The sequence below is a fragment of the Globicephala melas genome, chromosome 9 (assembly GCF_963455315.2).
Source record: "Globicephala melas chromosome 9, mGloMel1.2, whole genome shotgun sequence".
NCBI classification, from domain to species: Eukaryota; Metazoa; Chordata; class Mammalia; order Artiodactyla; family Delphinidae; genus Globicephala; species Globicephala melas.
This window is the reverse complement of record NC_083322.1, coordinates 14362380-14385508: the sequence shown is the minus strand read 5'-3', so window position 1 is coordinate 14385508 and position 23129 is coordinate 14362380. Positions and strand designations below refer to the sequence as shown.

Here is a 23129-nt window from a genome sequence, read left to right as displayed (position 1 = left end):
CATCAGGGTGGCCTTTCATGGCTTGGGCTTCTTCCTTGAGTACTATTCCCCTTGGGATAGAATAGGACTGGGGCTGTGCCCTGAACCCTATGGCACTGGGTGGGATGCTGACAAGACCACCAGGCCCTAAGCATTTACTATGTGTTAAGTGCTTTAAATAATATGAAGACTTAAACAAATGTGGCATTCATACCATGGAACATTATTCAGCCATCAAAAGGAATGAACTGGGCTTCCCTGGTGGCGCAGTGGTTGAGAGTCTGCCTGCCGATGCAGGGGACACGGGTTCGTGCCCCGGTCCAGGAAAATCCCACATGCCGCGGAGCAGCTGGGCCCGTGAGCCATGGCCGCTGAGCCTGCACGTCCGGAGCCTGTGCTTCACAGCAGGAGAGGCCACAACAGTGAGAAGCCCGCGTACCACAAAAAAAAAAAAAAAAGGAATGAACTACTAGTATATCCTATAATGAACTACTAGTATATCCTATAATGTGAATGAGCCTGGAAAACATTACGCTAAGTGCATGAAGGTAAAGATAAAGGTCATATACTGTATGATTCCATTTACATGAAATGTCCAGAATAGGCAAGTCCACAGAGACAGAAAATAGACTGATGATTGTCAGGAAGGCCAGGAAAAGAGTGAATAGGAAGTGACTGCTAACGGGCACACGTTTCTTTTGGAGGTAACGAAACCGTTCTAAAATTAGATTAACGGTGACGCACATTCTCGTGAACATACAAAAACCCCATTAAATTGTACACTTTAAAGTAGTGAATTTTATGGCATGTAAATTATATCTCAATAAAAAATAATACGAAGACGGAAGCACGTGTAATAGCATTGACCTTGTGCCCAGCACTGTTCTAAATGCTTTCTGTGTATAATTTGCTTAACTTTCACAACCAATGGACCTAGGAGGTAAGAACTATTATTATCATCTTCCATTTACAGGTGAGAAAACTGAAGCCCAGAGAGGTTAAGTGATTTGCCCAGGTCACACAGCTAAAGCAAGTACTAGAGCCAAGAACTGAACCCAGGCAGTCTATCTCCTGAAGCTACAGGCTTAACCATTATGTTATATCACCTTTCACTTATAAATGATCTCAGGTGAATCTTTTTTTTTTTCGGTACGTGGGCCTCTCACTGTTGTGGTCTCTCCCGTTGCGGAGCACAGGCTCCGGACGCGCAGGCCCAGCGGCCATGGCTCACGGGCCCAGCCGCTCCACGGCATGTGGGATCTTCCAGGACCAGGACACGAACCCTCTTACCCTGCATTGGCAGGTGGACTCTCAACCACTGCGCCACCAGGGAAGCCCTCAGGTGAATCGTAAACAAATCAGTGAGGCGGGCTTTAGTACCTCTATTTACAGTACCTCTATTTCACCTCAGAGAATTAAGTAACCCGCTCACACCAGTAGGAGCAGGGGAGGCAGGATTCAAATTCAGGACTTGCTGACTTCAAAGCACACAACTCTATGTCACCTTCAGCTCTTGCTGGCAGCTGCCTTCAGCACTAGGGGATGAACTAAAACGGACCTTCCGAGGATCCGCACCTCAGCAGCGGGCTGACACAGGGAGCTTCTTCTTTTAGGAATCATGGGATTGCAACACCTAGTACTTTTCCTGTGTACATGTTATGATGTCTATATTGCTTTCTCATCTTCCAATTATCTTTTCACCAAATAAACAATTATATTAGCAAATCAGAAGTTGAAAATGCGTTTGCTCAGTATCCTCACATAGACTTAGTTTTAACTAGGATAAATGCAAGTTAACTTTTATATTGAAATAAATATTGACTCCTATGTTTTTTTTTTTTTTTGCGGTACGCGGGCCTCTCACTGTTGTGGCCTCTCCCATTGCGGAGCACAGGCTCCGGACGCGCAGGCTCAGCGGCCATGGCTCACGGGCCCAGCCGCTCCGCAGCATGTGGGATCTTCCCAGACTGGGGCACGAACCCGTGTCCCCTGCATCGGCAGGCGGACTCTCAACCACTGCGCCACCAGGGAAGCCCCTTGACTCCTATGTTTTTAATTCATTTCAGTTAAAAATTTGGCCATACAGAAAAATTTGCGAGTTTTCAAATAGGTACCTCTTTTTTATTTTTGGATTATGGAAATTTTCTATATAAAAATAGAATGGTATAATAAGCACTCATGTACCCATCACCTAGCTTCAACAATTATCACCTATAGATTTCTTATTACATAGTTCTCCAATTTATCAGTAGTTCAGCTATGATTACATTATCCTTTAGTACTGGTTAAATCACTTTTTAAAAGGCAAAATGTTAACAGGTGTTAATAAGTGGTTATAAATTTATAGATAATTTACATTTTCTTTTTTTTTTTTTGCGGTATGCGGGCCTCTCACTGTTGTGACCTCTCCCGTTGTGGAGCACAGGCTCCGGACGCGCAGGCTCAGCAGCCATGACTCATGGGCCCAGCCGCTCCGCGGCATGCGGGATCTTCCCGGACCGGGGCACATTAGCGTGATATCAGGCTATGTGATATCAGTTGAACCACCAATCAGTTTTTCAGTAAATTTACATAGGCATACAACCATCATCACAACCTGGGTCATTTTAACAATTCTTCAGAAACTGCTGTTCTATTGCAACTGCAATAAAGTTGCAAATTCGAACTTTATCTCTTACCCGTGCAACCAGCTTTTGTGTGTCTATGTTATTACATGTTTCGTAACACATTAGATTCTTAGAGCTATAGCTGGGAACAATAGCTTCTTCTCAAGTACACTCAATGCCATATTCTGCCCTTCATAATTACAGCTACAGTTCAAACAGCTTCTACAGGGATTTAGAGGTTTAAAGCAGTATCACAAACTACCGGAAATCAGAGATCTTTTTTTTTTTTTTTTTTTTTGTGGTACGCGGGCCTCTCACTGCTGTGGCCTCTCCCGTTGCGGAGCACAGTCTCCGGACGCGCAGGCTCAGTAGCCATGGCTCACGGGCCCAGCCACTCCGCAGCATGTGGGATCTTCCCGGACCGGGGCACGAACCCGTGTCCCCTGCATCGGCAGGCGGACTCCCAACCACTGCGCCACCAGGGAAGCCCCAGAGATCATTTTAATGGATTTAGCAAGATCGACAAGGTTGTATACAGCATAATAAGCAACAATGCCCTTAGACCTTGGTGAAAGGGGTCCCTGCCCTGGGCTCGGTGCCCTGACTGCACCCTGCACCAGGTGTGAAGAGGCAATGGAGCTGAGGGGTTCCTGCAGCCCTCCGCACCACACTACGGTGCCCAGGACTCGGAATTCCCTGCCCATACCACCCCAAGCCTGTTTCCATACCTGAGCCAGTCTCTTCCCAGCGTGTGTCCTCCCTTTAGGGCTATTGGGGGTGACTGCTCACTGGAGAGCGGGTGACTACCCTTGCACTTGGGGGCTGGGTGGCCACACACATGCAGAGCCTCTCATGGTGCAGGATGGAGAAGAGAAGAGATGGGCTGAAAAGAGAAGGGCGTGGGCTGAGTGAGCACCGGGGGTAGCTCTCTCCACACTGCCACCTCCCCCAACAGCATTCCAAGAAGTCTGAGAATTCTAAATTGGAACGTGACCCTCTTCGTGACGGTGTATTTGTCAAGGCAAGAGGATAAAACATTTTAACAGTCTGCTAGGCTGATTTTAAATTTTTCAGTATTTAGACATCCGGTGTGTGGACCTCTCTTTGTATGGTTTCATTTATACGAAATGTCCAAAACAGGCAAATCCACACGGAGAGAAGATGGGTTAGTGGTTCCCAGAGGGTGGGGGCCGGAGGGGAAACTATGCATGTGCCTGTGGTATGAGTCTTTATCCATGTTTGCATGTATACAAAAGTGTATACATCTGGCAATGAAGATATGCAGTCACCCATTTACTCTCCAAGTGATTGTGGATGAGGGTGAGGGGCGGGGACAGGAGCTAGAGTGCAAGGAGGATGAGAAAGAATCTAAGAAGTCATACCTGCCTTCTATGAGCTTATGGTACACCTGAGTCTCTACAGGGCTAGTTATTCAGGGGGTATGTAATGTAATTCGACTACAACACAACTATCTATACACTTGGGAGAATTACTTCACTTCTCCAGATGTTAGTTCCTTAGTCTGTTAATTCTGAGGGTTGGACTAGATGTCCTTTAAAGGTCCCTTCCAGCTCTAGTACTCCATGATTCGGTGATTTTAGACTACCCTTGCATCTGTGTTAACTGGGTTCAGGAGTAAGACAGATAAATTAAGTCATCCACCCAGCACATATTATAGTTCCTTACTGTGTGTGGGTGTTGGCCACAAGCCAAAGCAACAAGGCCAGGGAAGAATGGTGGGATTGAGAAGTCGTAAAACATGTCATAAGCCAATTGTATAAGAGGCTAAAATCACTTGGCTTATTGCACTCAACACACTCAAATTAGTCACACCCAACAGTAAAGAAAATAAAGGGTTTAAGGAACCACTTTGAAGAGAGATAGGGGAAGGGAGGCATCCTCAACGCAAATGGCAGGCACAGGTTCTAGATGTAGGCAGCGGCAACCTGCATGGCGCTGGCTTTTCTCAGCAATCACCTTCTACTCCGGCAGCTTCTGACACGGGCAGTCTCCAGCGAGCGTAGTGCATGCGGTCCATCGAGACCCTTCTCCAGCAACTGCACTCAGACCCTGTCTTTTGTGAGGTACAATCCCTAGGGTGCAAAAGTTACAACCCCAGCAGCAAGGAGCCTTACCTGTGGACAAAAAAATGTTGCCTGCTATTTCAGTAAACAAAAAATGCTGTCTGCCATCAAGCCAACGGTCGCTGCAGCTGCCCTGACAGTGCATCCTGAGGGGAATTCAGGGTGGAGAAAAAGAGGATACTGGCCCTAGTTAGTTAAGATGCATATCAAAGGAATAATATCAATGAGCCCAGACACTTGCATCTTCCCATACATAGAAAAGCATTAAAACCCTTTACTTGAGATGTCTGTTTTTTGTAATTAGCAGTAATCTTTTGAAGTCTGACTACATTTTTTTTTTCCCAGCAAAAAACTCCTATATATCCTGGCTCCTCACTCACCTCTTTGGAACAGTTCTTCAGAGCCATCTGAGAAGCTAATTCCTGGACTATAGTCCTTAGTAAGGTTCCCCAAATAAAACATAACTGTCAACTTTAGGTTGTTCATTTTTTAAAGTCAACATACAGGGGTGGACCCCGAAAAATTGGGATCGCTAAGACAAAGAGCATTGCTCACCACCCATTTCCACAAGAGTTCAGTTGTAACCCACCGCAGTTGCTGACTGACAGTAGGACTCTTAGAGGAATTTAAGGTGAACACAGAATGAGGCATCTGTGCTTTGGACGCACACGAACAGGCAGGTCCCACAGATAGTTAGATGTATATCTCAGGAAGAATTTTAATGACCCTAGATTCTTGCGTGTTCCCATACACAGAAAAGCTGAAAAGATTAACTGGAGACATCTGTTCTTTACGATTAGTAGTAATCTTACCAAGATATATGCTTGACTTCAGGTATGCCCTGGCCAAAAATCATGTATAAACTGGCTTCTCCCCTACCTCTACCAAGTAGTCGCCACAGTTTACTGAGTGGCTGTCTCCCAGGCTTTAGTCCTCAGAAAGATCCCGAATAAAACTTAAACGCACAACTCATGTTATGCATCTTTCTTTAAGTCTTTCCCCACACCTTTAAAAACAATTTACTGGACCCAGGTGGTCCAGCCGTTAGAACTCCAGGCTTTCACTGACGAGGGCCTGAGTTTGATCCCTGGTTGGGTAACTCAGATCCCACAAGCCCTGTGACACAGCCAACTCCCACCACCAAAAAAAAAAAAAAATCAATTTACTTATTTGACTTCACACTCCAGTTATCTTAATTTACATATTCCAAATCTTACATCAGATCTTTAGAAACAATCAAGATGGGTGCCACACTGGCCACTGTGACTCCATGTTGGGTTTCCCTATTTATAACAAATCAGAGGTTCTATTCTAAATTCTATGAGTAGGAATCACAATATAACGTCACATCACAAGGGTAGCTTTCTCTATGGAAATAAGAAACCGTATTCTGGTGAACTCCCGCCTCCAAACATCGGCTTCCTCGGTTTGGCAGAATTTTTTTCCTAAGCTTTCCGGCACTGCACAAGAGACGGCGATCACGTGCCAGTCAGCGCCCCGTGTTGCTCAGGAGCCCAACGCGATCCAAACCGGAAGTGGTCCTTGAAAATTACTTTCCCGGGAAACTTATATTTGAAAAACAATGCCATTCTAATTCGCTTTTTCCTAAAGTAAACTCACGGAGATAGAGTCAAACTCTCGCTGTCAGCACAGAGAACAACGCTCTCCTCCGGAGAAACTTTCACTCCTGCAGCGGTGAAAGCCTATGGGAACCAAGACGTGGAGGGCACCGGTTCTCCGGCGGACGCTACTCCTGCACGGACCAGTCCCCCAGCGGGGTTGTTGTGGAGACCGAGCCAGCTTTGTGGATGCCGAGGCGCGCTGAGGCCCGGCCTTCTGTTTGTCTGCAGAGGGGATTCATAAGACTGACGCCAAGATGGTTAGTGGCTTTGAACAGTGAGGGAGAACTCTGAGTAGGTCCTGGGACTGGAGATTAGAGGTTCCAGACATACTTCTGGGTTAAGTCTAGGATTGTCAGCAGAGGATGATGTCTGTGCCCTCCCCGTGTTCCCACGGGGGACAGGGATGCAGTTGTAAATACATCGTTGCTTTCTTCCCTCCTGCTTCTCCATTTCCCCACTCCTGAGCTGCGCGTGGGCTGGAAAGCGGACCGAGGGAAGGCTGAGATGACAGCAGCTGCGCGAAAGCATCTCTTACCTCACTCTAATTGGGGGAGATAAAGAACTAGGGAGTAGCAGTTTCGTTAGCTCAAACACAGGGTGATGGCCCTTTTAGTAAAATAACATGTTACAGAAAGAATTTGAATACGCTTACCTGGGGTTCGTTGTTACGGATTTGACTTATAAATCCTGGAGCCGTCACTCTCAGTTTAATATTGACCATCGGAATGGGATCATACAGCTGTCTTTGTTGTTTCTTTCACAGATGCTTTCAAGGGCCAAACCTGCTGTAGGCAGGGACCTACCGCATACTGACAAAAGAAAGAAGAAAGGTAGGAAGATTCCAAAACTAGAGGAGCTACTTTCACAAAGAGATTTCACTGGAGCTATTACCCTGTTGGAGGTAATGTCCAAAGAAGGTTGCTTCTTAGGAGGTGAAAAACCAGAATATAGAGGAATGCATGGGTGAATGCTGGTTGCTATGCTGTTGGAACAGGTGGGTGCCTTCTGGGACTTTCTGTAAATCTTGTCAGGCCCAGATTCCAGATTCCAAGTTAACTATAAACCTGATTAAAGGTGAACTAAAATGGTAGACTTATTTCTCGAGGCACAGTTTTAATTATATCTAGTCCCACTGATGATGAATCCAGCCTAAAAATGTAGAGGGACATTTAATACAGTGTCAGTTCACATGTTGTTCATTCCACCCCCTGACCAATTTATGGTTTATTCCTATTATATGTTATAACATTCTGATCAAATTTAAATAATTCTACCATGTTGCATGCTTATTGTCTAAAAATACTGTATCTTCAGAAGATATTTCAAATCTCTATGGCAGTAGTTCTCAACTTTTAATATGCATCAGAATTAGGGTACTTATTAAAATGTACATTCCTGGACTCCTGCCCTAGGGATTCTGATTCTTTACAGAATCAGCCTACAGTGGTTCTCAGGAACCCGTATTTTGGGCAAGTAGCCTAAGTGCTTCTGATGTAGATGTTCCAAAGATGCTGCACTTTGGGAAACGGCTTTCTGGGAAGCATATGTTATAAAAGAATGAAAGGGTACACCAAAGAATGAAGAGATGAAGAGTTTTGACAGCACAGCCTGGCTGTGTTGTTCCATAATCATTTCTCTAAAGCACTACAACAGCCTTATTACTCTATCAACAGTAAGTGTTTTAATTAGCTTTATGTATCTTTCTCAGTCTTTCACGTATAGTCCTGTGTTTCTTGCCAGTGCTCTGGTATTGAGCACATTGCTTAACTCTTCTGGCATCAGCTTTCTCATCTTTAAAGTGGGGGAGTTGACTTGGAAGGACCATCTAGCTCTGTAAATCAGTGGACTGAGTGGTAGATGCATGTGTAATTTTTGTCAGTCTCTTTTCTCTTCTCTCTTTTCTTTGAGGCAGTGACCACACTTTCCTTACTGTGTAATCCCACGCTGCCTGTAAGTTGTCAGGGAGGTTCTGCACTACGCTTTCATTCTTAGGTAGCCAAAGTGCCATGATGGATGGGAATGGGAACTGCCGTGGTTTAGGATGAGGAGGTGTCGTGAGCTCTCCTGTGGCTCCAGGGAATTCCTGGGGCAAATTCAGGGAGACCTCAAATAAGAATTTTTTCAGACTTAAGGCACTGTACTCAAATTCACAGTATTTGGTGAGAGGAGAATTTCTAATATTATGGAGTTAGCTACAGGAGTAAGTTCTTATTCAGACAAGAAAGTATCAACAGATGTCTTCATCTTGTAATGGTCGAGGCACCTGAGGTTTTGTAACAATGATCTGTTTTTCTTTAATTTTTAATTTAATTTTTAAATTAATTTTTATTGGAGTATAGTTGCTTTACAGTGTTGTGTTAGTTTCTGCTGTATAGCAAAGTGAATCAGTTATACGTATACATATATCCACTCTTTTAGATTTCCTTCCTATTTAGGTCACCACAGGTTAACGATGATCTGTTTAATTTTTACTTTTTTTACCCATGTTTTTGACTTACCACCATATAGAGTGAAAAAAAAAAATCTCACCTTGCCATGGTCATTCAAACTCCTCCTTCAAGGTCTCACTCCTTTCCTCCAAAACAGGACTTTTCTTTCATTGGCTGATGAATTCATGAATATTTTTTCATAATGGACATAAATGATTAGGTGGTCTTCTAAACATCTTTAATTCTTGCAGGCCCTGGTAAGCCTGTTGAAGGGTAATAGAATGATTTAATGGCTTGTCCTCAGTGAAAGGTTATAACCTATGAATAAATGTATGTGTGTGCTCACGGGGCAGGTTTGAAGCATGAAGATGAATGTGGGGTAGAGCATGGAGGGGTGAAAACATGGGCTTTGGAGTCCATGGGCTACGGTGGTCCCTGCCACCACACCTACTGGCTGTATGTGGCCTTGAGTCCATCACTTAATTTCACTAACTTTCAGTTATTTGGCATTAAATATTTCACATAATTCTTATGTTCCTTATATATCACCCAGAATTGTTATGAGGATAACTCTTAAATACTTTCTGGAGTAGGGTGTCAGTAAACACAGAAAAACAATTGTGAAATATTTGAGGTAAAGGTAATTGTGCTGAGTTCTGTAGGTATCAGTTTAATTAAACTGAGATTACCTTGCTTCTACAATTTGTGATTTCCTATTGTTCATTAATAACTTAACATAGCAGTGTTTAACAGAGAGTGTACTATTCAAAGTATTCATGATTTTTTTTTTCATGAAATTTTAACGTAAAGTTCAAACGTCATGTTGGGGAACAAGAAGAGGACACTAATTTGTGGATTGGATACTGTGCTTTTCATCTGGGTGACTACAAGAGAGCTTTGGAGGTTAGTTTAAAGAAACTTTTCTTTTTATAACAGAAGGGTTTTGAAAAGTTATTAAGCTTTGTATTATAATAATACACGCTCATGGTAAAATTCAAACAATATAGAAGGGAACAAAGGAAAAAGGAAAAAAAGTCACCCTGTATGCTTTCCTCAATCCTATTTCTTTGTTAACAGAAGTAACCATTGGCTCTTTTTTGATGTGTTACCTCAGAAATCTTCTGTATATGTTCAAGCATATTTATCTATGTCTGTTTACTTTTTCCTTTTAAATATATACTAATGAGATTGTTCAATATATTAATATTAGTCTTTCTTAAGGAAGTCTTCAGGAGAAGAAAAATAAGTCCTTTTGATAAAAAATTTCACGATTCTTTTCTCAAAAAGAAGTTCATTGTTGTTTTGTGTGGTTAATTTTAGACATAGGAAAGATTATATTATCTTTATATTTTTTAAGTATAGCTTTGAAAAATTTTTTTCTTGGTCATTGTAAACCCTGCAATGTAATTAACAATCTATGGAATTACGGATCTAGATAAAATTGTAGATGCCTTATGTCAAATAATTTTTAATTCATAAATGAAATTGTTTGGAACTTTCCCACATATTCTTACTCTCAAAGTGTAATCTAAGGATATTAAAATAACCTGCACTACTAAAATGAAAAGTATCCAAGATCAGGTAATGAAGAAGTGATATGAACAAAAGCAACAAAATCAGTGAAGGAAAAGTGAAGATGTGAAAAGGGCAGAATAGGAGCTGGTAGTATATGTGAAAGATAAAGGAGAAAAGAGAGTAGCCCAAACAGAGTAAGAAAGAAAAAGGGCATCTGGGGAAGACTGATTAATAGTAAAAGAGTTTATGGAGGGACTTCCCTGGTGGCACAGTTGTTAAGAGTCTGCCTGCCAACGTAGGGGACATGGGTTCGATCCCCGGTCCGGGAAGATCCCACATGCTGCGGAGCAGCTAGGTCCGTGTGCCACAACTACTGATCCTGTGCTCTAGAGCCCGTGTGCCATAACTACTGAAGCCCGTGCACCTAGAACCCGTGCTCCGCAACAAGAGAAGCCACCACAATGAGAAGCCTGCACACTGCAACGAAGAGTAGCCCCCGGTCAGCGCAACTAAAGAAAACCCGCGTGCAGCAACGAAGACCCAATGGAGCCAAAAATAAAATGAAATGACATAAAATAAATTTTATTTTTATTTTAAAAATAAAATGAATCTCAGAAACTGTCCTTAACAGGGAAAAAAAAACAGAAGAACACACCAAATTTTAAAAGTGTAAAGCCAAATAAACAAAGCCAGAGAACAATTAGAATGAAATGAAATTTGTGGGGTATTAAGGTTATCAGATTTTAAGTTAACTGAACCTATGCATTTTTAATAAGGCATCTTTTTTATGTCTTTTTAAGTTAGCAAAAAAAATGTTTTAGTTGCTTTTCATTTCTGCAGTTTGTTAGCCCATGTCAATATTAAAAGGGGAAAAAGAAAACAAGTGTAAGGTTATGTGGACAACAACCCTGCATGGGTAGGATTCAGCCTTAGCTTCAGAATTTTTTTTTTTTTTTTTTTTGTGGTACGCGGGCCTCTGAGTGTCGCGACCTCTCCCGTTGCGGAGCACAGGCTCTGGACGCGCAGGCTCAGCGGCCATGGCTCACGGGCCCAGCCGCTCCGCGGCATGTGGGATCTTCCCGGACCGGGGCACAAACCCGTGTCCCCTGCATCGGCAGGCGGACTCTCAACCACTGCGCCACCAGAGAAGCCCAGCTTCAGTATTTAATATTACAGGTATAGAATAGGTAAGGAGCATATAGAAGTCCCTAAATGTGAAGTTGCCCAGTCACAGTAAGAACTCCTATTCCATTATACATAAAGGAATGGCCCATTGATTACCCTACTGCTGAAAGGGATCACTGCTTAATGTATGTTTCAGGAATATGAAAATGCAACGAAAGAGGAAAATTGCAATCCTGAAGTCTGGGTGAACCTAGCCTGTACCTACTTTTTTCTTGGAATGTATAAACAAGCCGAAGCAGCTGGATTTAAAGGTAAATGGGCCCTTTTAATATCTGGTATTCTCACTAATAGTAAGAGTCATTTTGAAGATTTTAAAACTTATTTAATTCCTTTTCTATTGAGGAAAAATCAAGTGACATTAGAAAGCTAAAAAAAAAAAAAAAGCTTTACTCTTGAAAGAATATTGGATCTTAGCAACTTTATGTTTAAAAAGAGAGTTAATCCGTGTGCTACTTACCCTCCCCAGTTCACCTCCTCAGAAGCTAAAGCCAAAAAGCAGAAGGATGAGAGAAGAAAAAGGGCAAGGTGCCTTTCTTAGGCTCCACTGTGGTAGGAAGTTCATGCTGTTGGTAGGAGTTGGGTATAGTTGTTCAAGCTGTTATGAATGTGCATTTTATAGCTTCTTCTCCTGCTTCTGAATGAGAAGCCAAGTAATTTCAACTTGAAGAATCCAGATTTCTTCCCGTTTGCTTTACTTACCAGGACAGTCAACTTAGGAGAGCTGGACTCAAATTTGCAAATAGAGTAGGGCAAAAGGGAACTATGGGAGGAAAGATTAAGAATAATTAGAGTATGAATCAAATTAAATTCAAAGAAAAGTAGAGAAAGTGGGCAAAAGAATGTTTGTTAGGAAATATGTTAGGGAAGAATGTATTTCAGGGTAGAAATCTTAGAGAATTAACTGATATATACATATTTAGATAGAATTCTAGTTCAGAGTCATGGAATTCTAATTTTCCTAATTTAGTTATAAAGGTCTTTGAGTTATTTATCTCACGTTTCTAGACTTTATCTGTGCCTAGAACAGTTAGACACATGTAAGGTGATCAAGGTAGCTATCTCTCTTTCCATATATATCTTTCTTTTTTATACATTGAAGTATGACTTTTTGTTGTAAAGAGATATAAGATTGAGTGTCTAGAATTAGGAAAATTCTCCAAGAGCACATCTGGAACTTAAGAGGTGTTCACCTTTTTGCTTGGCTCCCTGTTTTAGATGGTAGATTATCATGCCAGAAGATCTATGAAATGGAGACGGGGCTAGTATTTAGGAAAATATGGCACTGTAATTATGAAAAGGGGATTTCAGAAGGAATCGACAAAGAACACTGGAAGACCAGCTGAATGAGAGTGGATTCCTACATGTACTGAGATGACCGTAACCATTTGCTTCCGGTGTTTGCTTCAGTGTGTGAACTACACAGGGTGGGCTGCTGCTGGAACTGGGAGGAGTGCCGTGCTGTGCTTCAGCACCATAGAGTGAGGAGGAAGAAGTGTGGGCAAGAGCGGAACCTTAGAGCATTTTCCTTCTGGTTCTTGGTGATGTCGCTGCTACTGCAGTAGGACTAGACTAAAATAATACATTAATATATTATAGCAGAGACGTAACAGGATCCAGTAGGTAAGGATTTGGGAAGATTTATCTGTCTCGTGTCATTCCTGCAAGGGACTAAGTGCCATAGACAATTGAGTTCTTTAATAAGTACCTTGGATTTTTTTCACAGCTCCAAAAAGCCGACTTCAAAACCGCCTCCTCTTCCACTTGGCTCACAAGGTACTTCCGTTCCTATTTCACACTTTTTGTTTTAATGTGGTAAAATTTAAAAAAAATTTTTATGTATATCTTTTTTTAATTGACGTGTAATTGACTTCACACTTTTTGTTTTTAAAATATATTTCTCTTTCTTCTTGTTACCAACAAGGGTGAAAGAAAATTAAGTAGAAAGTCTCGTTAATGGTATTTCTAGAACAAGTAGAATACAGGTGTTAATTTTATAGGACTTTCTCCCCCATTAATGTTTTTTTACTCTGTTTATTTATTCAGAAATGTTAGGTTTTAGTTCTTCTTAAGCAGTAGTCATTTAAGATTAGTTTGTTTCCACCATCTTATTGTCTCTTAGGAAACAGAATCAAAGACACCTTGTCCTGACTCCTGAAAGTAAATACATACCTTTCAGAATTGCCTTATAGCAATAATTTTGATCATGTCATAAAATAATTTTTAAAATCATTTTTCATATTATAAAATTACACATTCTATTAAGCAAAATATAAATATGCAATAAAAGGATATAACATCTACCATATTTAAAGCTAACTGAATTTCAACGTTTTGGCATATCTCCTTTTGGGGTAATTATTTTTTATATGCATATTTGTATTTTTGTTCATTTGTTTTGCAGAATGGGATTCATGTTAAATATATATTTTTGTATTCTGCTTTTTTTTTTAACTTATCTTTGTAGTACGAGTGTAACCCTGAGTCACTAGTCTTAAAAACCAGACTTTTTAAAATAACAATCCATCATATGCATGTGCCACAATTCATTCAACACTTCTAGTTATTTAACTTTCAGATTGGTTTTAATTTTAATGATAAAAATGTGATTCTAACATCCTAAAATGGACTTACTGAGTTACTGAGTATGAACAATAAAAATTTAAAGCTTTTAATTGATAGTACTAAATTATTTTACAGGAAGTTTATCTAATTGTCCAAAGGTAGTATTTGAAAATAATTATTTTTGGTGCATTTAAAAATTTGGGGAATTCCTTGTTGGTCCAGTGGTTGGGACTCTGCTCTTTCACTGCCAAGGGCACGGGTTCAGTCCCTGGCCAGGGAGCTAGATCCTGCAAGCCAGGCAGTGCGGGGGGAAACAAAAAAAAACTTCATGCTATAATTATCTGTCTCTCTGTTTAGTTCTTTCGATTTTTGCTTTACATGTTTTGCAGACTATCATTAAGTGTTACAGATTTAGAATTGTTATGTCCATCTAGTGGACTGAAACATTTATCATTATGAAATGTCTCTCTTTATCTCCAAAAATCTCTCTTCATGTAAAGACTACTTTGTCGTACTTGTGTAGCTCCACCAGCTCCCTTTTGGTTAGTGTTTGCTTATTGTATCTTTTCCCATCCTTTCACTCTCTATCTTTCTGTGTCCTTCTTTTTAAATGTCTCTCTTATAAACAGCATGTAAAAAAGATAGAGACAGAGAGAAAAAAGAAAGGGAGAAGATATAAAGAAAGAAATAGAAAAGAAAAGAAGGTAAGAAGAGGAGTCAAGTAATTAATATGAGCTGTAACTTAAAGGCTTTCCATTGTTAAGGCTCTGCCTCCAGAGACTATTTAAAAAAAATTTTTTTTAAATATTTATTTATTTATTTTGGCTGCGTTGGATCTTTGTTGCTGCACGTGGACTTTCTCTAGTTGCGGCGAGCAGTCGCTACTCTTCGTTGTGGTGCACGGGCTTCTCATTGCAGTGGCTTCTCTTGTTGCGGAGCACAGGCTCTAGGTGCATGGGCTTCAGTAGTTGTGGCATGCGGGCTCAGTAGTTGTGGTGCGTGGGCTTCAGTAGTTGTGGCTCGCGGGCTCTAGAGCGCAGGCTCAGTTGTTGTGGCGCACAGGCTTAGTTGCTCTGCGGCATGTGGGATCTACCTGGACCAGGGCTCGAACCCGTGTCCCCTGCATTGGCAGGCAGATTCTTAACCACTGTGCCGCCAGGGAAGTCCCCAGAGACTATTTTTATTCTTTCTCTGAAGGAGAGGTAAACACCACCAGGAGCTGAAGGGAAATAGAACAGAGACAAATGGCTGAAGGAGAAGGGGAAGTTAAAATACCCATTATGTAGGTGTTGATTTCTGTAACCGTACTCTAATGTGAATCTTTACACATCTTTTGCTGTCTTACAATTTTAGTTTAATGATGAGAAGAAATTGATGAACTTTCATCAGAATCTTCAGGATATCACAGAAGATCAACTCAGTTTGGCCTCAATCCACTATATGCGATCTCACTACCAAGAAGCTATTGATATTTATAAGCGAATACTGCTAGATAACAGGTCTGTGTCCATTTATGCCTCCTTGAAATCTCATTTTGTTACTTTCTTCTGTACCTAGTTTGACTGAGGACCTAGTGTCCTTTGGATCTAATATCACCACGTGTTCAAATCTATTTAGCTAATAATCTGGTGAGATTAAGAACTCCTTATTGTCTAGATCAGGGTTTCTCCACCTTTATTTCATTATTGACCTACCAAGGAGGCTTTTTAGACTTTTCCCCCGTTAATTGCCCTCCCATGAAGTTTCAGTACCATAGATATATTGTATATCTGTTTATGTACTGTATGTATATCTATGCTTTATATATAAAATGAGTATGATTTTCCACCTCTCCATAAGAACCAATTTTTGCCCCTTTGTGGGTGATATCACACCTGTTGGAAATGCATGGTCTAGGCGTATCAATTTCAGTGTTTTGGTTACACTGTAGGCAACTTGCTGACAAAATTGGAAACAAATCATTCTGAAGAATTAATGTTCCAACTTTATCACTGACCACTTGGCTTCTCTCCTGCATCCCAAAAATATCTCATACACTTCCCTTCTCCCTTCCTTTGCTTTACTGTCACAGTCTCCCACCCATTCCCATTCTCAGTCGTCAAATCTACTTGCCTTGCCTGCTTATTTGAGTTTATACTCGATTACTGATTATGTAAGTTTTTTTAAACATGAATAGGTAGTAGTTGAACTTTTCCCTTTCTCCTCTAGTTGTCATCTTTTACTCTGCTTATGTCAAAACACTTAAATATTATAATACAAAAAGAAAGATGCTACACTGATTATATTCTTCTTTTTTCTTTAAAAGAAGAAATGTCCTCTTTGCCTTGCTGTCCATTTGAGCCATTAAAAAGGTCTGTAGTTTGACAACATTTCTATGAAGTAGACTTAAATTGTTAATCCTTAATTCTTTCATCTAATAGGGAGTACCTTGCCCTCAATGTTTATGTGGCCCTGTGTTACTACAAGCTGGATTACTATGATGTGTCTCAAGAAGTTCTGGCTGTTTATCTTCAGCAAATTCCTGATAGTACCATCGCACTCAATCTTAAGGCCTGTAATCATTTTCGCCTTTACAATGGCAAAGCTGCTGAGGTAGTGATGAAATTTGTTCTTTTTTTTTTTTTTTTTTAATTTCTATTTTGGCTGTATTGGGTCTTCGTTGCTGCGCGCGGGGTCTCTCTAGTTGCAGCAAGTGGGGGCTACTCTTCGTTGCGGTGCGCAGGCTTCTCATGGCGGTGGCTTCTCTTGTTGTGGAGCACGGGCTCTAGGTGCGCAGGCTTCAATAGTTGTGGCACACGGGCTTAGTTGCTCCACAGCATGTGGGATCTTCCCGGGCCAGGGATCAAACACGTTTCCCCCGCATTGGCAGGCGGATTCTTAACCACTGCACCGCCAGGGAAGTCCCATAATTGGTTCTTAATTTACTTAATTCCAGTTTGAATTACCCTGTATTTCCCTATAAAGTATGTAAACATACTTTACACCAACAGCAGATTCAACTGCTGGGTGAAACAGTGTTTAGCAGCTGGTGGTTGGAGAACACATCCTTAACATATGCCCAGATTCACTTTTCATGGTTTATGTCGATAAAGGTGGTCAGTTGTGGCAAAAGAAATGCCTATCAATTAAATTGCTTAATATGCAATGGAGTGGTCCCTTTATATATCGATATTATATAAAATACATTCTTGGAATACTCATTTCAACTAGAGTCCCTGGAGTCTGCCTAATTGGCTAGTTCCCAGCATCAGCAGTTTAATAGTAAACTGGATTTGCAATTTGATCTCATTAGAGTTTTGTTTAGAATAAATGAAAGAAGAGAAGTGTATTCTTGCCTTTCTACCTTGAGTCAGTCTTGGGGACCTTGCCAATTTTAGTATAAGGTCCAACCTATTACATGTTTACATTTTGTCCGCACATGTTCTTTCCAGAGTCTGGTATGGGTGGCATGGCTAACCAATCTGCTGTAGGTCTGACGGTGTCCATGTCAGGATACCAGACTGCACTAAAGGCATGCTTTTTCATTTGAAATTGTGTCCATGTAGATTGCATGTTGATTTGGTAAAGTTCTCCAGCAGTAGTTGACTATGTCAAAGGTACCTGAAGAAGCTATTTTTTTTTTTTTGGTAGCGAGAGGATATAGTTTGTGTTTACCTATGTTAATTTTATTAAACCATTTAAAAGCAGACATTCCTCTAGTAATTTTTATAATGGGCTCTATATTGTATAGTTCATTCTCTCCCCAGACACCAAAGCATTCTGATATTCTATAGTAAACATGAAATAATCTGTAATGATTCACTCAATTCTTTTTTTTTTTTTTTCCGGTTCGCGGGCCTCTCACTGTTTTGGCCTCTCCCGTTGCGGAGCACAGGCTCCGGTCGCTCAGGCTCAGCGGCCATGGCTAATGGGCCCAGCTGCTCTGCGGCATGTGGGATCCTCCCGGACCGGGGCACGAACCCGTGTCCCCTGCATCGGCAGGCGGACTCTCAACCACTGCGCCACCAGGGAAGCCCTCACTCAATTCTTAAAGTACTTTGAACAATTTACCCAAGGTTATACAACTAACAAGTGAGAAATTCAGGTCTCAAACCCTGACTCTAAAGCCCAGAGACTTAACCACTAAAATTTACTGCAAACTTAGGTGTACATTCCTCTTGCTCTTAATTTATATATATACATAATAATATAGCTACTGAGTAATAAGCATGATTATTTAAATGTAATCAAATAATATGGTTATTATATCTTACCAACAAGTAATTGGTAATAATATGACTATTATATATGATTTTATATCTATATATAAAATCATACTTATTATTTGGTAGTTGCCTAATTTTCTTTTTTTTTTCTGAAGAGGTTTTATTATGCACTGAGGGGAGGGAGCTCCGTCCTTCTTGGCTGCTGCTTTCCTCCTGGCTGCCAGGACATTACTCAGCTCCTGTCTCTTCCTTTTGGCATGAAAGTATGTCCCCACCCTTTTCTTGATGAACTTGAGGGCCCATGTGTCCTTGGAGACCTTGAGCAGCTCCGTGGCCTGCCGTTCTTAAGGGGCAAAGCTGCATACCTCTTGGATCACGTCTCACACACACTTGGTATACTTGGTGAGGCGCCCGTGGCGGTGGCTAGGCCTCGGCTTGCTCATGCTATTAGTCACCTTGTGGCCTTTGTTGAGGCCAGTGGCCATGGGCCAGCACAGAGCCATGGCCCTGAGCTGCACTGGGGCCCTGAGGGTCCAGATGGTGGCGGATCCTACCTGAGCAAGACCTCATTAACCTGCTTTAATTATCTTTAATCTAGACAAGCTCATTGAGGGTTGAGACTGTCCTTTGGCATTTGTATCCCAGGACCTGGCACAATGCACACACAAAGTTGCTGCCAACTAAGTAATGGTTGAATGAGAAATTTAAAATATGACTAACAAATTAAGGGTGAATCACATTAGAAGAAGGAGGAGGTTCAAAAGAGGTCAATAAAGATGCAGATTGAGAAAAAGCCATTGGATTTCCTAACTGGGGTTTCCTACTCTGATTCGGGTATCATTATTATTGGGTGTTGAAGGTAGGTGGCAAGGAGATAAAGAGTGAATGAGTAATCACTTGGACTGAGAATTGTCCTGAAGGATGTGGCAGAGGAATGACAAGTAGATGATGAAGAAATAGAAGCAGTGAATATAGGATGCTGGTAAAAGGAAGAAGAACACTGGTTTCAGAGGATAAAGAAATTTTATCCCCCCAAACTGGGAGGGCTCCGGTAGTGATTAAGAGCAGGAGCTTTGAAATCAGATAGACCGTATTCCAATCCTAGCTTACCAGCTATGTGGCTTTCAGTGCACCACTTAACCTCCTTAAGCATTATCTGCAAAATATGCAAACTAATAGTACTGCATTACCGTAGGTTTCTGTAATGTCTGCAAAGTCCTTACCTTCATATACATTGTAAACTCTCAGTGAACTGAGCAATTAGCAAAGATTTCATAGGCTGGAACACAGTCACATTTATAGGCTTCTAAACACCTATTGTTTTGCCTTTTTCAAATCCAGCTTATCTGTAATTACATTTAAAAGGTTTGATTTCTCAATTAAAGACAAAGATTGATGAATTAGATGGAAAAGACAAAACCCTAATATAGGACACAGAAAATTTGAACGTAAAATCACGTATTGATGTTTCACGAGGAATATTTCTTACATGATTTCTATCAAGTTGTCGTGCTTTTAGAAAGGTCATTTTCACTCTAACATATTATAAGATGACCTACATCTTCTATTTATAATTTTATGTTTTAACAGCTTTATTGAGATATATGTAACATACCATACAGTTCACCCTTTTAAAGTATACAATTCGGTGGTTTTTAGTATATTCACCACTATGTGCAATCTTCATCATGGACAATTTTATTTATTTATTTTTAAGCACTTCTTTTTTTTTTTCCCCTCTATTTTTGGCCGTGCCATGAGGCTTGTGGGATCTTAGTTCCCTAATGGGGGATCGAACCCTCGGCCTCGGCAGTGAAATCACGGAGTCCTATCCACCGGACCACCAGGGAACTCCCACCACAGTCAATTTTAGAACATTTCCATTACCTCAAAAAGAAACTCCATACCCTATAGCTATCAACCCCCATTCACCAAGCCCTAAGCAACTACTTAATCTACTTTCTGTCTCTATGGATTTGCCTGTTTGGGATATTTCCTGTAAAAGGAATCATATACTATGTGATCTTTTATGACTGGCTTCTTTTACTTTACCGTAATGTTTATAAAGTTCATCATGTTATAGCATGTTTTAGTACTTCATTCATTTTTATGACCAAATAATATTCCATTGTATGGATATACCACATTTTATTTTTCCAGTTGTCAGGGGATGGTTATTTGGATTGTTTCCACCTTCTTCCTATCATGAATAATGCTGCTGTAAACATTTGTATACATGTTTTTGGACATGTTTTGAACATGTTTTCATTTCTCTTGGGTATATACCTAGGAGTGGAATTGTTGGGTCATACTGTTTTCCAGAGTGGCTGCACCAGTTTACATTCCCACTAGCAATGTATAAGAGTTTCAATTTTTCTACATCCTTGCCAACAGTTGTTGTTATCTGACTTTTTTTTTTTATCTGACTTTTTTATTCTAGCTATCCCAGTGGATGTGAAGTGGAAGCTCATTGTAATTTTGATTTGTATTTCCCTGATAACTAATGAAGTTGAACATCTTTTCATGTGCAGTGAGTGCTGCTTTAAATTTTGCGCCCTAGGTAGCTCACTTGCCTCACCTTTATTCCTGGCTGGCCCTGCCTGAGATCAAAGCTATCATAATACTAAAAGATTTTGTTTTTTCACTCAAGTGTGCAGTGAAGTTTTCCAGGGACAACATGATTTCAAAACAGATTGATTGCAGATACAGATATGTCAATCCAGCTGTCATCTGTTAAGCCAGACATTAAAGAGATTTGCAAAAATATAAAACAGCACTCTTCCCACTAAATTTTTATTTTGGTAAATACAGTTTTTTTAATGAAAAATATGTTATTTGTGTTAATGTGTAGTGGGTTTATTACTACTTTTGATTAATTGATTACTTAAAATTTGTTTTAATTTCTAATACAATAAATATGAATGGCTATAACCCACATAAACAAAAACTCTTTGGGATCCTTAATAATTTTTAAGATTTAAAAAAGATCTTGAGATCCAAAAGCTTGAAAACTGCTGAACTAGCCTAATATTACCCAAGGCAGGGGTCCCCAAGCCCCAGGCCACGGTCCGGTATTGGTCCGCTGCCTGCTAGGAACCGGGCCGCACAGCAGGACGTGAGTGGAAGGCAAGCGAGCGAAGCTTCATCTGCGCTCCCCATTGCTCCCATTACTGTCTGAACCATCCCCCTGCCCCCCATCTGTGGAAAAATTGTCTTCCACGAAACTGGTCCCCAGTGCCAAAAAGGTTGGGGACCCCTGACCCAAGGTTTTGGAATTACTGCTGTGGACAAGAGAGGAGATTAGTAAATGGATTGCTGAATAGGTGTGCATTCCTATGTGACATCAGGTAGAAAAAGTTTGTAGTGCTTAGTGAGAATAATCAAGGATTTAATTATTTTATCCGGAAAAGCTTAGGTACCCACTGATGGAAGTAGAAAAAGGAGGTGAGGAGGTTTAATCAAAATTATAGAGTGGCGGGGCTTCCCTGGTGGCGCAGTGGTTGAGAGTCCGCCGGCCGATGCAGGGGACGTGGGTTCGTGCCCTGGTCCGGGAAGGTCCCACATGCCGAGGAGCGGCTGGACCCGTGAGCCATGGCCGCTGAGCCTGCGCGTCCGGAGCCTGTACTCCGCAGTGGGGGAGGCCACAACAGTGAGAGGCCCGCGTGCTGGGAAAAAAAAAAAAATTATAGAGTGGCAAGATGGGAATAGCAGAAAGCTGAGGAAGGGGATAAGTGAGTCTAGGACATTAGTGAAGACGCTGTGGAAATGGCTGACCATTTCTTCTAAGGGAAGTTAAGGGTGCACGACAATACAGAAGAAATCTGATAGGTCTAATAAATAATAACATAGAGGGGAGAATTTATGTTAATTGCATCATGTAAATTAAGGCCAATTCAGCAGGAAGGAGATAGTATGAAAATTCAAGACATAGGTGGAATGGTCAGCTATAAGAATCAACCTTAGTTGTTAAAAGTTTGTCACCTGAAAGAAAAGACTAACTCTGTGAGTCTACAAACTTGGGTTCACCAGTTTCAGACTTGCTACTTAGTGTAAGGTTCAGTCACTTAATGTTTATAAGCCTCAATGTTCTCATCTGTAAAATGAGGGTAATAGTAATTACATTGATCATTTCTTAGAGTCCTGCAGAACAAGTGGAACAGCATGTTAAATTCTTTGTCAACTATAAAATGTTGTAACATTTTATATGTGATATAAGAACTATACAGTTCTCATTTTCATAAGGCTTTCCTTTTTTAATTTCAGGCAGAACTCAAAAGCTTGATGGACAACGCTTCTTCTTCCTTTGAATTTGCTAAAGAGCTCATCAGGCACAATCTGGTGAATAATAGTTTGCAGTCTTGACTGACTTGAGGCCTACCCTATTTTGGTACATCACGGTGGTTAGAAAGATGAATGAAGGGAGTTATCTCAACAAGTATTTCTCTACTTTAAGTAAACTCTTTCTTGCTGTGGAGGAGAGAGAATGAGTTTAAGGTATCAGGTTTTTTCCTCAAGCAAATCCTTATTGGGGGGGCAGTAATACATACTTAACATTTAGAAAGAAGTGTAAGGCAGTGAGATCCACGTGTTCATTTTGTTGGCAAAGACAAAGGAACATATCCCTTTGGGTTATAATAAATGGGAAGGATATTCTGATGAAAGTAAAACTTGAGCTGGTCTTTGGAAGATGGCTGGGATTTATAGGGTTCATTTGTGGCAGGGACATGGATGAATGAATGAAGAAGACATATGTGATAGGTTGTGAGCAGTTTGAATTTACTAGAACAGAAAGTGTACTGGGGCACAGTGAAAAATTAAAGTTTTACTTAGTGAAAAAGTAAAAAGGGGGTTAGGTTTAGGACTGGATTATGATGGCCATTGCTAAAAAAAAAACATTCAGATGCAGTTTCAAGTTTGATTCCATTGACTATGCAGTAGAGTG

The 23129-nt window shown here is 40.8% G+C and overlaps 1 protein-coding gene and 1 pseudogene across 4 annotated transcripts in view; one reads left to right on the top strand and one right to left on the bottom strand.

Moving 5' to 3' along the window:
- Positions 1-6419: 6419 nt before the first annotated feature.
- IFT56 (intraflagellar transport 56) overlaps positions 6420-23129 on the top strand; it is a 34242-nt gene continuing 17532 nt past the window's right edge. Inside the window, exons 1-8 of one of the 4 annotated variants that reach the window (XR_009565252.1) lie at positions 6420-6548; positions 7055-7192; positions 9531-9623; positions 11557-11671; positions 13144-13193; positions 15336-15481; positions 16403-16574; positions 22451-22681. Coding sequence is in view for 3 of the 4 variants with exons in the window: in XM_030853954.2 (XP_030709814.1) it covers positions 6546-6548; positions 7055-7192; positions 9531-9623; positions 11557-11671; positions 13144-13193; positions 15336-15481; positions 16403-16574; positions 22451-22525 (792 nt within the window). In the remaining variant the exon portion in view is untranslated. Of the gene's footprint in view, positions 6549-7054; positions 7286-9530; positions 9624-11556; positions 11672-13143; positions 13194-14599; positions 14687-15335; positions 15482-16402; positions 16575-22450; positions 22682-23129 lie in introns of those variants that run through there. The other 3 variants (XM_030853954.2, XM_060305256.1, XM_060305257.1) reach the window with 3 other exon arrangements.
- Positions 17001-18690, bottom strand: LOC115851916 (large ribosomal subunit protein eL36 pseudogene; annotated as a pseudogene).